A 14,428-nucleotide genomic window follows, 5' to 3' on the forward strand; every position below is an offset into this window, starting at 1 on the left:
TACACAGATCATAAGAGTTTGAAGTATTTGGGCACCCAAAAAGAGCTTAATTTGAGACAGAGGAGGTGGTTAGAGTTGATAAAAGACTATGATTGTCTGATAGACTATCAGCCAGGGAAAGCTAATGTTGTGGCTGACGCCTTAAGTCGCAAGACTATGGCAAGTCTACGGGTTACTCCTTTGTCTTTGATACATGAGTTGAGATTATTACATGCCAGTTTAGAGATTAATGATGAGGGGCAGACAACAGTTGCATGGCATGTACAGCCAGTGTTGATTGATCAGATCAGAATGGCTGCTCAGAATGATGAAAGGTATCAGAAGCTGTTGGAAGAAGTCCGGCAGGGCAAGAAACTAGAGTTCTCAATCAGAGATGATGGTTTACTGCTACACCAGGACAGAATATGTGTTCCTAATGATGTTGATTTGAGGCAGATTATTTTTAAGGAAGCACATGAGTCTCCTTTTGCTATGCACCCTGGTGGTACAAAAATGTATAGAGGGCTAAAGGAGCATTACTGGTGGATGGGTTTAAAAAGAGATGTGGCAGAGTTTGTATCCAAATGCCTGACTTGTCAGCAAGTAAAGGCAGAGCATCAAGTACCAACTGGGTTGTTACATCCACTACCAGTGCCAGAATGGAAATGGGAGAGAATAACAATGGATTTTGTGATGGGACTTCCAAAGACACAGAAGAGTCATGATGCAGTATAGGTCATTGTTGACAGACTAACTAAGTCTGCTCATTTTCTACCAGTCCGAATGGACTATAGTTTAGACAGATTGGCCAGGTTGTACATTGATGAGATTGTAAGACTTCATGGAGTGCTAGTATCCATTGTATCAGACAGAGATCCTAGGTTCACTTCCAGATTCTGGGGTAGTCTTCAGAGAGCCCTAGGAGCTAGATTGAACTTCAGTACTGCATTTCACCCACAGACAGATGGCCAGTCTGAGAGGGTAATTCAGATCTTGGAGGACATGCTACGGGCTAGTGTGATTGAGTTTGAGGGTAGTTGGGATACACACTTGCCTTTGATTGAGTTTGCTTACAACAACAGCTACCAATCTAGCATTGGGATGCCTCCATATGAAGTTTTATATGGCAGAAAATGTAGAACCCCGTTGTGTTGGGATGACGTGGGTGAAAGAAAAATGACTGGACCCGAAATTGTTCAACAGACTGAAGAGAAAATTAGGGTGATCAAAGATCGACTTAAAGCTGCATCAGACCGTCAGAAGTCCTATATTGATTTGAAAAGAAGAGATATTGAGTATGCAGTGGGTGAGAAAGTTTTCCTCAAGGTTTCTCCTTGGAAGAGGATTATGAGATTCGGCAGGAAGGGGAAACTAAGACCTCGTTTTATCGGGCCATATGAGGTATTGGAAAGAGTGGGTCCTTTGGCGTATCATTTGGCGTATCATTTGGCACTACCTCCAGAGTTGGAGAAGATACATAACGTCTTCCATGTGTCTATGTTGAGGAAGTATCGATCAGACCCATCTCATGTACTACCAGTAGAAGAAATTGAAGTGAATCCAAACCTCACATATGAAGAAGAACCCATAAAGATTCTGGCTTATGAGGTGAAGCAGCTACGAAACAAGCAGATATCATTGGTAAAAGTGCTGTGGAACCATCATTCGGGCCAGGATGCTACTTGGGAACGAGAGGAGGACATGAGGAGACAACACCCACAGCTGTTCTGAGATTGATACCAGGTAAAATTTCGAAACGAAATTTATTTTAAGGGAGGGAGAATTGTAACACCCCTATTTGTATAGCCTGGTATATTTCACTATTCCGGTGACCGGTGTCGGTCCGGACAATTAAGGGGATTAGAACCATACTTAAGACAACTAGAGAAACCATAAACACAAATAATTAGTAATGTTCAATTAGTTAAGTATAAATAAGAAAAACAGAACATAAGAAGTTAAACGAGCCGAGAGTCACAGCGATGGATGACCTCCTCGGGAATGACTGCGAAGTCATTTTAAACTCAAATTTCGAACTATAAAATGTGACGCTGCGGTCCTTAGGACCCTTATGAACACAGTGGAAAAGAGAAAATCACGAAAAAGAACTGTTAAGCCAGTCAAATAATTAGATCAGGGAGCCGAAAGAAATATGGAATTATTTACAAACCGGGATGAACCGGCGAGGGGCAATTTGGTCAATTGACCCCGAGAGCTGACTCCTGACCTAACTGTCAAATAAAATAGGAGAAAAGAAAATTTCAGAATCGATAATTAAATTAAAGAACTAATAGAAAAATATAAAAAAAAAAAGAGAGGAAAATGAAAAAGTAAATAGGTGATGACATCATGCATGACCTCATGCATGATGTCATAAAAAAATTAATTAAATTATTTATTAATTTTGATTTTGTGGTCTTCCATAAGCCAAATTTATAAAAGAAAAAAAAAGAAAAAAAAATAAAGTTGTCTTCTTTCTTCTTCCCTTTGCCGCCTCCCTTTCTCCATAAGTCCTCCATGAAAAATTCTCCATTAAAGCTTGCACTCAAGCTTTAATTTCTCTACTTAGTCTTAATAACTCCCTTAAAATCCTTACTAAAGCTTGTTATTGCAACTTAAGAAGAAGATTACAAGAAGAAAGAAGAGTAGAAGGTAGAGATTTGAAGTTTTAAAAGAGGTTAGTATGTTAACTTGTTATTTTTCATTTTAAATGCATAATTAGTTGTTGAAATGAGCTTAGAAACTAATGAAATGAAATAAAAATATGTGGAAAGACAAAACTGAAATTTTGGCCAGCCATGGATGTATGAGGGTATGGTGTGTTTTGAATGAATTAAATATGTTAGTAAACTTGCATGAGAATGGTAGTAAGATGGAAATGCTTAAATGTGATTAGATGCAACAATTTAGTGTGATTAGGGTTTGGAGGCCTAGGGTTTTGAGGCAAAATTTGGAGAAATAAGTAAATGGCATGTTTGACCTATTGTGAAGTGAAAAATGGTCAATTGTGACCAAATGAGTTGTGTTTGAATTGTTGGAATTGAAGCCAAATTCGGAGGGTGTATGGTCATGCTGCTAGCAGCATGACCAAGTCAACTTTGAAGGACCAAAACTAAAATTTTACAAATCCAATTGATATGGTACCAATTGGGGATGAAAATAGACATAAAATGACACAATTTTCATTTAGGAACCATGCCCAAAAAGTGACCAAAACTTAGTGAACCAATTGACCAAAGTTGGATAAGAGCAGTCTGCCACTGTACAAACTGACTAAATGAACAGTATTTGTTCATTTGGTCATAACTCGAGTTAGATAGGTCTAAATGATCTGAAATTTTACCAGAGGTTAGATGAGATATAGACCTAAAACTTTCATGAAGAACACAAGTCCAAATTCTGCCAGCAACCAAGCCATTTGGCCACCCCAAGTTGGTGACTCAAATCTGCCAGCACCAAAATTTGCCCAGAAAATCTGGGTTGTGTCCAATCCGGCAGCCCTAGTTCAAATGGCCATAACTTGAGCTACAAAACTCCAATTGGGGTGATCCAAAAATGAGAATAAACTTAAGACAATAAGGAACATTTTCTATGAAGAAAGATTTGTTAAATTCCAACAGTAGATTGACCAATGGAACAGTGCAACTAGAGCACAAAAACTGAAAATTTAACAATTTTGCTTGAAGGACTTAAGCTTTGAGAAAATGACCAAAACCAACAAATTTAATGACCAAAATGTGGTATGTGGGTGAAGTTGGAGTTCCCATACCTATTAAGCCTTAAAAAGTCAACAATTTGACTTAAATAGTGTAGTGAATAGTAACCCGAAACACAAAAACTTTGAGAACGTCGAAATTAGTACATTAAAGCTAGGTAAAAATGAAGTGAAATTTATTTTTGGATTTATGCTAAGTTATGGTACTGAAACACTGTGAAATTGTGTGTTTCAGCTGAAAAAGACTTGAAAACTCGAAGAGACTGAGTCAAGGCCTAAAGGCGAACTCACGTCAGATCTGTGCACAATAATTTTTATTTGAATATATGATTCTTGAAAAATTGATTTTTTTTTAGCTAGTTACGAATTGTGTTGCCATTTATGATTGTGAATATGACTTTGAAAGTTTACCAGATTTCTAATAAATTATTTGAATAAATTGTTTTGAATTGATTTTGTGTTCACACTTAGCATGACAGTATCACACTATTCCTCCTCCATTTATAGGGTTGAGATCATTTATTTTTCTCCCTCTCTGGTTTACCAGTTGAGGTTGAGATCAGATGAGTACTCATTAGCTAGCTAGCCACCTCCCTCATTGATTTTGATTAATGGGGTTGTAGATTACTTTGTCATGGTGTACAACACGGCATTGATCGGAAATTTTGTGTCATGTCATGGTGTACAAAATTTCTGATCAATACCATATTGTACACCATGACAAAGCAATCTACAACCCCATTAATCGAAATCAATGAGGGAGGTGGCTAGCTAGCTAATGAGTACTCATCCGATCTCAACCTCAACTGGCAAGCTAGAGAGGGAGGAAAATAAACGATCTCAACCCCATAAATGGAGGAGGAATAATGTGATACTGTCATGCTAAGAATGAACATAAAATCAATTCAAAACAATTTATTCAAATAATTTACTGGAAATCTGTTAAATTTTCAAAGTCATATTCACAATCATAAGTGGCAACACAATTCATAATTAACTAAAAAAAAATCAAATTTTCAAGAATCATATATTTAAACAACAATTATCGTGTGCATTCGACGTGAGTCGCCTCAGGCCTTGACTCATCTCTCAGAGCTTTCAAGTCTTGTTCACTAAAACACACAATTTCACGATGTTTCAATACCATAACTTAGCATAAATCCAAAAATAAATTTCACTTCATTTTTACCTAGCTTTAATGTGCTAATTTGGGAAGGACCATTGCTGAAATTTCATTAGCATTAAAACCATTAGATTGTTGGACCTATTTCTGAAGGAATATCTTTTGCATAATTTTTTGAATAATAAAATAAATATATATATTTTTTTTTTATATTTTTTTTAATATGTGAAAGTTTATGTGTATATTTGAAATGATAATGTTTAGCAAATTGTTAAGATAAGTTTTGAAAATAAAGATTATTGGTGTGACATATTCACTACACTATTCAAGTCAAATTATTGACTTTTTAAGGCTTAATAGGTATGAGAACTCCAACTTCACCCACATACCACATTTTGGTCATTAAATTTGTTAGTTTTGGTCATTTTCTCAAAGCTTAAATCCTTTTGGCCAAATTGTCAAATTTTTAGTTTTGGTGCTCCAAGTTGCACTGTTCCATTGGTAATTTTACTATTGAAATTTGATAAAACTTCCTTCATAGAAAATGTTCCTTATTGTCTTAAGTTTATTCTCATTTTTGAATCACCCAAATTGGAGTTTTGTAGCTCAAGTTATGGCCATTTGAACCAAGGCTGCCAGGTTAGATACAACCCAGATTTTCTGGGCAGATTTTGGTGCTGGCAGATTTGGGTCACCAAATTGGGGTGGCCAAATGGCTTGGTTGCTGGCAGAATTTGGACTTGTGTTCTTCATGAAAATTTTAGGTCTATATGTCATCTAACCTCTGGTAAAATTTCAGGTCATTTTGACCTGCCTAGCTCGAGTTATGACCAAATGAACAAACACTATTCATTTGGTCAGTTTATACAGTGGCAGACTGCTCTTATTCAACTTTGGTCAATTTGTTCACTAGGTTTTGGTCACTTTTTGGGCATGGTTTCCAAATGAAAATTGTGTCATTTTATGTCTATTTTCATCCCCAATTGGTACCATATCAATTGGACTTGTAAAATTTCAGTTTTGGTCCTTCAAAGTTGACTTGGTCATGCTGCCAGCAGCATGACCATACAACCTCCGAATTTAACTCAATTTCCAACCATTCCCACACAACTCATTTGGTCATAATTGACCATTTTTCACTTCACAATAAGTCAAAGATATCATTTATTCATTTCTCACATTTTTGGTTCACAACCCTAATATTCAAAACCCTAACTCATCCATCTTATGCATTTAATCACAATTAGTGCTCTTAATCCTAACCATTCAACTAAATAAGGTTTTTAAACTCATTCAATTGCATCAAACCATACAAAATCATACTCCCCTTCAACAGGCCAAAATTTCAGTTTAGTCCTCCCCCCATATTTTTATTTCATTTTATTAGTTTCTAAGCTCATTTCAACAACTAATTATGCATTTAAAATGGAAAATAACAAGTTAACATACTAACCTCTATTAAAACTTCAAATCTCTATCTTTTGCTCTTCTTTCTTTTTATAATCTTCTTCTTAAGTTGCAATAACAAGCTCTAGTAAGGTTTTTAGGGGAGTTATGAAGGTTGAGTGAAGGAAAATTAAGCTTAAGTATAAGCTTAAATGAAGAATTTTCATGGAAGATTTTGGGAGAAGGTGAGGCGGCAACAAAGGAAGAAGAAGAGGTTTTTATTTTTTTTTCTTTTCTTTCCTTTTATCTATTTTGCTTATGGAAGACCATAAAAAAAAATCTAATTAATTAATTTATTAATTATACACTTATGGCATCATGCATGATGTCATGCATGATGTCATCACCCTTACTTTTTCATTTTCCCCCTTTTTTTATATTTTTCTATTAGTTCTTTAATTTAATTCTCGATTCCAAAATTTTCTTTTCTCCGATTTTATTTGACAGTTAGGTCAGGAGTCAGCTCTCGGGGTCAATTGACTAAATTGCCCCTCGCCGGTTCATCTCGATTTGCAAATAATTCCATATTTCTTCCGGCTCCCTGATCTAATTATTTGACTGGCTTAACAGTTCTTTTTCTTGATTTTCTCTTTTCCACTGTGTTCATAAGAGTCCTAAGGACCGCAGCGTCACATTTTACGGTTCGAAATTTGAGTTTAAAATGACTTCGTAGTCGTTCCCGAGGAGGTCACCCAGCGCTGTGACTCTCGTCTCGTTTAACCTCTTATGTTCTGTTTTTCTTATTTATACTTAACTAATTGAACATTACTAATTATTTATTTTTATGGTTTCTCTAGTTGTCTTAAATATGGTTTTAATCTCCTTAATTGTCCGGACCGACATCGGTCACCGGAACAGTGAAATATACCAGGCTATACAAATAGGGGTGTTACACTCATTCTACTGTGGAATCCGAATTTATAACTTTGACGAATGTTGGTAAAGAAGCAGAATGGCTGAGAAACTTGTTATCGGATATTAAGTTGTAGCCACAACCTATGCCATCTATTTCTTTATATTGTGATAGTCAAATCATGATAGCTAAAGCTTATAGTAAAATATATAATTGAAAGTATATACATATAAGCTTAAGACATGAAATGGTAAGACAATTAGTCTCTAATAGTGTTATTACCATGTTTATATTAAATCCTATAATAATTTAGCAAATCCTATAATAATTTAGCAAATCCTTTAATAAAAAGGCTATTGAGAGTTATGATTATAAGTACAATTGCTGATTAGGATTTATAATATTCCATTAAATTTACTACTGATGGGAACCCTACTTTATAGTATTATTACTAAATAAAGTTTAAAGAGTAACAACAAGTCATTAGTAAATGTTGTAATTAAGTACTTAGTGTACTAAGTTAATGAAATAAGGATGAGTATTTATATTTTTAATGAAGTTTAATATTAATACAAAAGAAACTTCACCTATATGAACATAGGAAGTGGTGCCGCTTCAACAAAAGTGAGAATAACTTTTGTAAATGTTCATAAAAATAGGAGGTAGCACAAGGCCATATTCGTGCTAAAATTTTGGTGAACTTTTTAAATCGAACTAATTGATTCGTGTGTGCAGTATTTTCGGTTCTATTTAGTAGGAATCTAGGTTTAGCTAAGGCCACCATGATTTCTTTAGAACTTTGAAGTACTTACACTAAGGAAAAGTTTAAATCGAAAAATAATTTTCATTATGCATGAAACAATGTAATCTAACAATACAAGCTAAGTAGGGGATTGTTATAAATAGCTTGTATGTTAGACAGTATAGAGAGAGAATTCCTATATTGTTAAAATATAAGAAAGTGAAGGAATGACAATATTGAAATATATATAGAATTATATATATATAATTCAATATATATTATTCTATTATGACACTTGGCACGTATATGTGTGAAATAAAATAATCATCTTATTGTAATTTTCGTAAATAAATTACAAATAGATGTGTTTATTAATAAGTAGATATGTCTATTAATAAACAGACATGTCAATTCTATACAAACATTCATGTCAATTCTATACAAACAAGTCACAACTGTTTGTATAGCTGTCTGTTAATAAACAGGTATGTCTAATATATACAAACAGTAGCAATTGTTTGTATAGGTGTCTGTTAATAAACAGACATATCTATTTTATACAAAAAGTCACAACTATTTATATAAGTGTCTATTAATAAATAGATATGTCTATTGCACAAACAGTTATATCTATTGGAGATAGATAGATGTGTCTATCTAGTAAAAATGCCATCACTTTTCATTCTTTATAAATATGGATGAGTTTTTCAATCCAGATATATACTACTTCTACTTCTTTTTCTTCTTCTTTTCTTCTAGTCTCTCTAAATTCGGTTCATATAAATAGTTCTTAAGAGAAATTTTCAAGAGTTGCTGTTTGCATATTTCAGGCTTTGTTGTATCCTTGAGATATATTGTCATAATCTTGCAGTAATCTAGTATTGATAATTAATACCTTAAAGATAATAATTCATCACGCCTCAAAACATATTCTACATCCACTATCTCAACAATAAATAATAATAATATCTCATTCTCTTAAACTATTCAGAAAACGACCAGTAAAACAATCGTGACAAAATTGGACAGCTCTCTTGAATGTAAGGCATTTCTATGGATTTGGTTGACGTTTCAAGATAGTTCTACAATCTCTTGGCCATACGGTCTAAATTATTGATCAGGTAATTCTAATTAACTTTACATGAATGAGATCACTTATATGTTAATTAATAAGTAATTTAATTTCATATATAAATAATTAATCGACTTTGTTTTAAATAGTGACGACATTAAATGTATTTTAAATTAATAGCTTGATCATTTCACGTGTGAGAAGAAATTAAGAACGACAAAAGAAAAAATGGAGGAAGGTAGTGAGTAGCATCATCAGGTGGCACCCACCAAAGATGGAAACAAAAGAAAGATAATGAGAGAGCCAAGTTTGACAGAAATTGGAAAAATCCTGAAGAGAAATAGAGGATTTTGTTTTGATGATCCGCCCACAGAAAATGCAGTGGTTTGGCCTGCCACACTTTCTGCTCTTTGGATAAGCCCATTGCACCATGCCAAACCATTTCCAATTTCTTCTTCCACATAACACTCCCTCTAATTATTTTAAATAAATATAACAAAACAATGGTCAATTAGTTTGTTTTTGGATTTAGACGCTTTCATATATAATTAGATTAATCTATTTGATAAAATAAAAATAAATATCGATTGTTAATTATTCGAAAAATTCCATCTTTATTTATTTATTTATTTTTTCCTTCAGGTGACGGTTCTGAATTATATATGAAAAAAAAAAAATGAAAGATAAGACTACCTTGGACAACGAGAATCCTTATCCTATCACACAAACATCCACGTCCTGATTATGTCACCCATGGATTACCCAAATATTATTAAAAAAAAAAAATCTTAAATACGAAGAGGTGGTCCTATAAATACTAGAAAAGGCCTCCTCATGTAGCTCTACCTATACCATCCACATTTAAATAGAGAAAAAGAAAATGTTGGCTATATTCCACAAAGCTTTTGCTAACCCACCGGATGAGCTCAACAGTCCTGCATCTCAGAAGGTTAATAAGAAGCCTAAGCTTCCGCAAGAGACTCTTGATGAGTTCCTTTCTCATTATCCTGACAACACTTTCTCCATGAGCTTCGGTGAAGCTGCTGTGCTTGCCTATGTTCGCCCTGACAACAATTTCTCACATCATCAAAGGTACCTAATAAACAAATACCAGCTAATCATGTAATTATTATCTGCAGGCGAACCAATAATATTGATTTTGTGGATGGTATAATAATAATTTCAGGTTTTTTTGTGGGTTTGAGGATATATACTGCCTGTTCTTGGGGAGCTTGGACAACTTGTGTGTACTGAATAGGCAATATGGTTTGACAAAGGGGACTAATGAGGCCATGTTTGTGATCGAAGCTTATCGGACACTTCGTGATAGGGGTCCATACCCTGCTGATCAAGTTGTCAAGGATCTTGATGGAAGCTTTGCTTTTGTTATCTATGATAGCAAGGCTGGTACTGTCTTTGTAGCACTGGTACGCATGACTCCTACTTAAGTTAATCAGTCCATGGATCATCACCAATTTATTAATTTCCTCTTCTTTTCTTTCTTTCTTACAAGTTAAATGATATATATGGTTATTGCTTGCTGCTGCAGGGTTCTGATGGTGGGGTGAAGCTGTACTGGGGTATCGCAGCTGATGGTTCTGTGGTTATATCCGATGATGTGGAAGTCATAAAAGCAGGCTGTGCAAAATCATTTGCTCCCTTCCCAGCGGGTACTTGAATGAAATTTAATTCTTTTCCCATTTTATTGTTTTTACCGTTGACAAAAACTATGGTTATATTGGCGGAGAGAGTGTGGGACTTGACTCTGAAATCATGTTGGTGCAGGATTTATGTTCCACAGTGAAGGCGGATTGATGAGCTTTGAGCATCCAATGAACAAGATTAGAGCAATGCCAAGGATTGATAGCGAAGGAGTGCTGTGTGGGGCAAACTTCAAGGTTGACGTATACACGAGGATCAACAGCATACCACGCAGAGGAAGTGAAGCTAATTGGACCGAATGGGACTCCCATAACTGATTATTGGCTACCATACTTTAATTTGCGTGTAGGCCTAGGACTTTTACTTTTTCTTTTCTATGTTGTCGTCTTTCTCCTTTCAATTAATGCTAATATGTTCCTGGAAAAGAAAGAAAAGCATGCCATGAGTTCAAGAACAAGCTATATTTGCTTATTTACGGAAACTATTAATATAACAATATTAAATTATTAATTATAAGTCTAATAATAATAGTCTATAGTCAATATTAATAAAGATTTTATCATAGAAGAGTTATGAATCTATCTATTTAAAATAAATAACTCAGATATTATAGGTAAAATTTGAACTGTGCACTTCATTATTTAATTTTAAAATTAATGTCTTATTTTCAAAAAATAAAATATAAAATCACATTTTTTATTATTTAATTTTAAAACTAAAATGTTTTTTTTTTGTCAAGAACTAAAATGGTGTTCAACTCTGTTACTGTAATTGGTTTGCATAACAAATATCATTTTCATCATTTAATGATTTTTAAACTTACAAATATATTTTATGAGATTAAAACTAAAATATATATTTTATGAGACCCCATTTTTCCCAAAATGGAAAGCTATAGTGAAATTCATCTTGAAATTGTAATCTTGTAATAGAAATGATGACAAGAAAATGTATTAATCTTTAGGTTATTGTTGTTATTTATCTCTGGAAATTTCAAATCATGAATACGAAATTTGGTACATTATAAATTAAGGGATGATCAGAGAGTTATTTCAAACATGTATTTTTGCAAAGTAGCAATTATATAACTCAAAATAGGATGAAATTTAACTTAATTCCAACATTAAAACAGTAAATTATCATATCCCAAAACCAAAATCAATTGACAGAAATCACATCAGACCACTACAACGTCAACAGCAAAAGTAACAGTGGACGAAGCTGCAGTCACTGAAAGAAGCAAATAAGACTCGGTCCCAAAGCTGTCCAAAACTATGGATCATTTATCTGCGATTATGCTGATGCATGTGGGACTTCATCTGCGACTTATTTGCATCATTTATAGGGTATAATTAAATGTTAAAAGCTGCATCTGGGACTTTCCATCTGCCAGGTTGTAAAATCCTGATTTTGGGTATTGCCATATTGTATACATATGATGCTGAATTGCTGCAAAATGTTTTCATTTCTCAACCAGTGTATTACTTGCACTTTGCAAAAAGGGTGAGTGATTTTATTGTCAAAAAGTTCAAAACAATTAAGTCTTCTACTCCTACATGAGAAAATCGCTTACAGAAGCAAATCATTGCGAATCTAAGTTGCACTCTAACATCATCCTCTCCCGCGGCAAAGATCAGTTAACAACAACTTGAAGCTTCTCATCAATTAAGCCAAACCAACTAGTTTCTCGCTAATCTCCCATACTTTACGAGCTTTGTCTGCATCACTAGCTTCTTGAGACAACTGGTTCTCAAATGAAGCAGAGTCCTTGTTCCAGCTCCAGTATATACCTGATTTTGTCAAGCTGGGATCGCTGACGACCTAAACCAAGAAAGTATCAGGTTATGTTATTGCATGATATGAGAATAGAAGCCAGTGTTTTTATATATGTGGTTCTCCTTTTTTCACCTGAGCAAGCCTTTTTCCGGCTTCATGTTCGGAGACAAAGCCCTTGGTGACGTACTTTTGGAATGGAGGGAATAGAAGCCTGAACAAAGGAATGTGTTCCCTGAACAAGCCTGTTGTGGCAATGCATCCTGGATAAAGGGAAGCAAATGTGATGCCAGTTTCTTCATGGAAACGCCTGTGGAATTCTTGCATTGTGAGCATATTGCAGACTTTGCTGTCCTTGTAGGCTTTGGCACCATCGAATTCCCCGCCATCTATCATGGATGAACTGTTTAGCCCATTCAAGCCTCCCGCAAGTCCCCTCAAGTCTCCAAGATTGGCCTTTGGAGGTACATTCCCAGCCAAGGTATTTGTGTTCCCTGAAAATTACGCAGAAACGGAAATACATTTAGCCAAAGTGAGGAGATGCAGATTACATAAGATGTATATATTGGCATCAAAATGTCTAATACCAGTAATCGAGCCAACAATTATGAGTCTTTTTGATGGGTAATCAAATTTCTTCAGATCATCAAGTAGCAATCGAGAAAGGAGGAAGTGACCAAGATGGTTAGTTCCAACACTGAGTTCGAATCCTTCAGCAGTGAAAGTAGGCTCCTTGGCGGTTGGTAAGTAAACAGCAGCATTGCAAACCAGAACATCAAGTGGTCTTTCTGAGCGCCTGAAGTTATCAACAAATTGGCGGACACTGTCAAGGGAAGCAAGGTCCAAGTGCATAACGGTGTAGTTTTCCTTGGCAATGCCAGCAGATTTGGCAGCTCTTTCTGCCTTAAGGAGGTCCCTGCAGGCCATAATTACGTGCCATTTTCCAGTTTCAGCTAAGGCCTTAGCTGTGGCTAGACCCAATCCAGAAGAGGCACCAGTGACCACAACACTGCCCTTTCTCAGGGTTTTCTTGGCTTCTGGTGTAGCCGTGTTGACTGCTGGACTTGCTGTAGCCATTGTCTGGGCTCTCACACCCCCAACTCTTTGGTTGGATTCCCTCTGCCATTAGTAAATAAATAAATCCCTTTGATTTAATTAAGCTTTATGGGCATTAACCCGATTACTAATTAATTGTTACAGAATTACTTGTGATGCAAGAACTAGCCATTACCTTGGACCTCAATGCAGAAGAGTTAAAGTTAGCTTTGAGATGGTCTGAGAGTGAAACTCCAAACAAACTTGAGTCCTTGAAAGATGCATTAGATTTGACCTGCATATACATTAAATAACCACAAAAATCAATGCCAAATGTCTTTTTAATTAATGCACTAAGCTAATCAGGCATAGCCACCCACCAAATATTAATAGAAAAAAATAGTATCAAACCTCTTTAGGGACAGCAAAAGCAGAGGAAACCAAAGAAGCAGCCTGGAGAGCCATTATTGTTACTGGCAAAGAACTCTGAATTGGGCTGCAAGATTCTTTCTGATCAGTAAAGTATCTGATTTGAAGAAGAGCTTTGCAGTGAACAAGAGAGAGTGTTTGAAAGCGATAATATGTGATATGGATGTATATATAGTGGAACGGTGTCCGTTTAGGACAAAGGAAAGAAGAAGTATCTTTGGATAAGATAATTAGCAGTACAAGTGTCTGCCACATGACTTCCAAGCAGCCAATGAGAGAGTGAGTTTGAGATTTCCGGGGGATAGATAAAATTATGGAAAAATCAGTGGGTTGCATATAGTAAAGGATATTCAGGTCCGACTCCCAAAAAGTTCCACTCCTTGTAGACAGAATTGATGGGTTGGGGTTCACAAAGGACAGGAGACAGCCAGGGGATAGGATTGTGGATTAAGGGTGCACCAATTGAACCGCGTTTGCCAGCATGGTTTTGTCTTTTATTATTCAATAGTAATTTGCTCAAAATTAACTTCTAGTAATACTTCAAATATCATCGACTCCACTCATAACAATTATACTCCTAACACCAAATGTTTTTTACA

At 35.2% G+C, this 14,428-nt stretch overlaps 2 protein-coding genes across 2 annotated transcripts; one reads left to right on the top strand and one right to left on the bottom strand.

The window, feature by feature from the left end:
* Nucleotides 1–9,752: 9,752 nt before the first annotated feature.
* On the top strand, nucleotides 9,753–11,049 carry LOC110631542 (stem-specific protein TSJT1). The gene is made up of 4 exons (XM_021779407.2): nucleotides 9,753–10,022; nucleotides 10,117–10,357; nucleotides 10,480–10,600; nucleotides 10,716–11,049. Exons 1-4 carry the CDS (start codon nucleotides 9,811–9,813, stop codon nucleotides 10,907–10,909), a joined length of 768 nt encoding a protein of 255 aa, XP_021635099.2. The 5' UTR covers nucleotides 9,753–9,810; the 3' UTR covers nucleotides 10,910–11,049.
* Nucleotides 11,050–12,083: 1,034 nt separating this feature from the next.
* On the bottom strand, nucleotides 12,084–13,987 carry LOC110631540 (protochlorophyllide reductase, chloroplastic). Its single transcript, XM_021779406.2, has 5 exons — nucleotides 13,812–13,987; nucleotides 13,597–13,695; nucleotides 12,953–13,484; nucleotides 12,501–12,859; nucleotides 12,084–12,413 (listed from the first exon to the last, which is right to left on the bottom strand). Exons 1-5 carry the CDS (start codon nucleotides 13,863–13,865, stop codon nucleotides 12,258–12,260), a joined length of 1,200 nt encoding a protein of 399 aa, XP_021635098.2. The 5' UTR covers nucleotides 13,866–13,987; the 3' UTR covers nucleotides 12,084–12,257.
* Nucleotides 13,988–14,428: the final 441 nt, after the last annotated feature.

Source organism: Hevea brasiliensis, chromosome 15, assembly GCF_030052815.1.
Source record: "Hevea brasiliensis isolate MT/VB/25A 57/8 chromosome 15, ASM3005281v1, whole genome shotgun sequence".
Taxonomy (NCBI): Eukaryota; Viridiplantae; Streptophyta; class Magnoliopsida; order Malpighiales; family Euphorbiaceae; genus Hevea; species Hevea brasiliensis.

Excerpts from the sequence above, each read along its gene's own strand:
- LOC110631542 (XM_021779407.2), top strand. The coding sequence starts at position 9,811 with ATGTTGGCTATATTCCACAAAGCTTTTGCTAACCCACCGGATGAGCTC. Across the intron at positions 10,023-10,116 it reads AATTTCTCACATCATCAAAG|GTTTTTTTGTGGGTTTGAGG; the intron begins GTACCTAATAAA and ends TAATAATTTCAG. Across the intron at positions 10,358-10,479 it reads GTACTGTCTTTGTAGCACTG|GGTTCTGATGGTGGGGTGAA; the intron begins GTACGCATGACT and ends TTGCTGCTGCAG.
- LOC110631540 (XM_021779406.2), bottom strand. The coding sequence starts at position 13,865 with ATGGCTCTCCAGGCTGCTTCTTTGGTTTCCTCTGCTTTTGCTGTCCCT. Across the intron at positions 12,860-12,952 it reads AATTGTTGGCTCGATTACTG|GGAACACAAATACCTTGGCT; the intron begins GTATTAGACATT and ends CGTAATTTTCAG. Across the intron at positions 12,414-12,500 it reads CCGGAAAAAGGCTTGCTCAG|GTCGTCAGCGATCCCAGCTT; the intron begins GTGAAAAAAGGA and ends TTCTTGGTTTAG.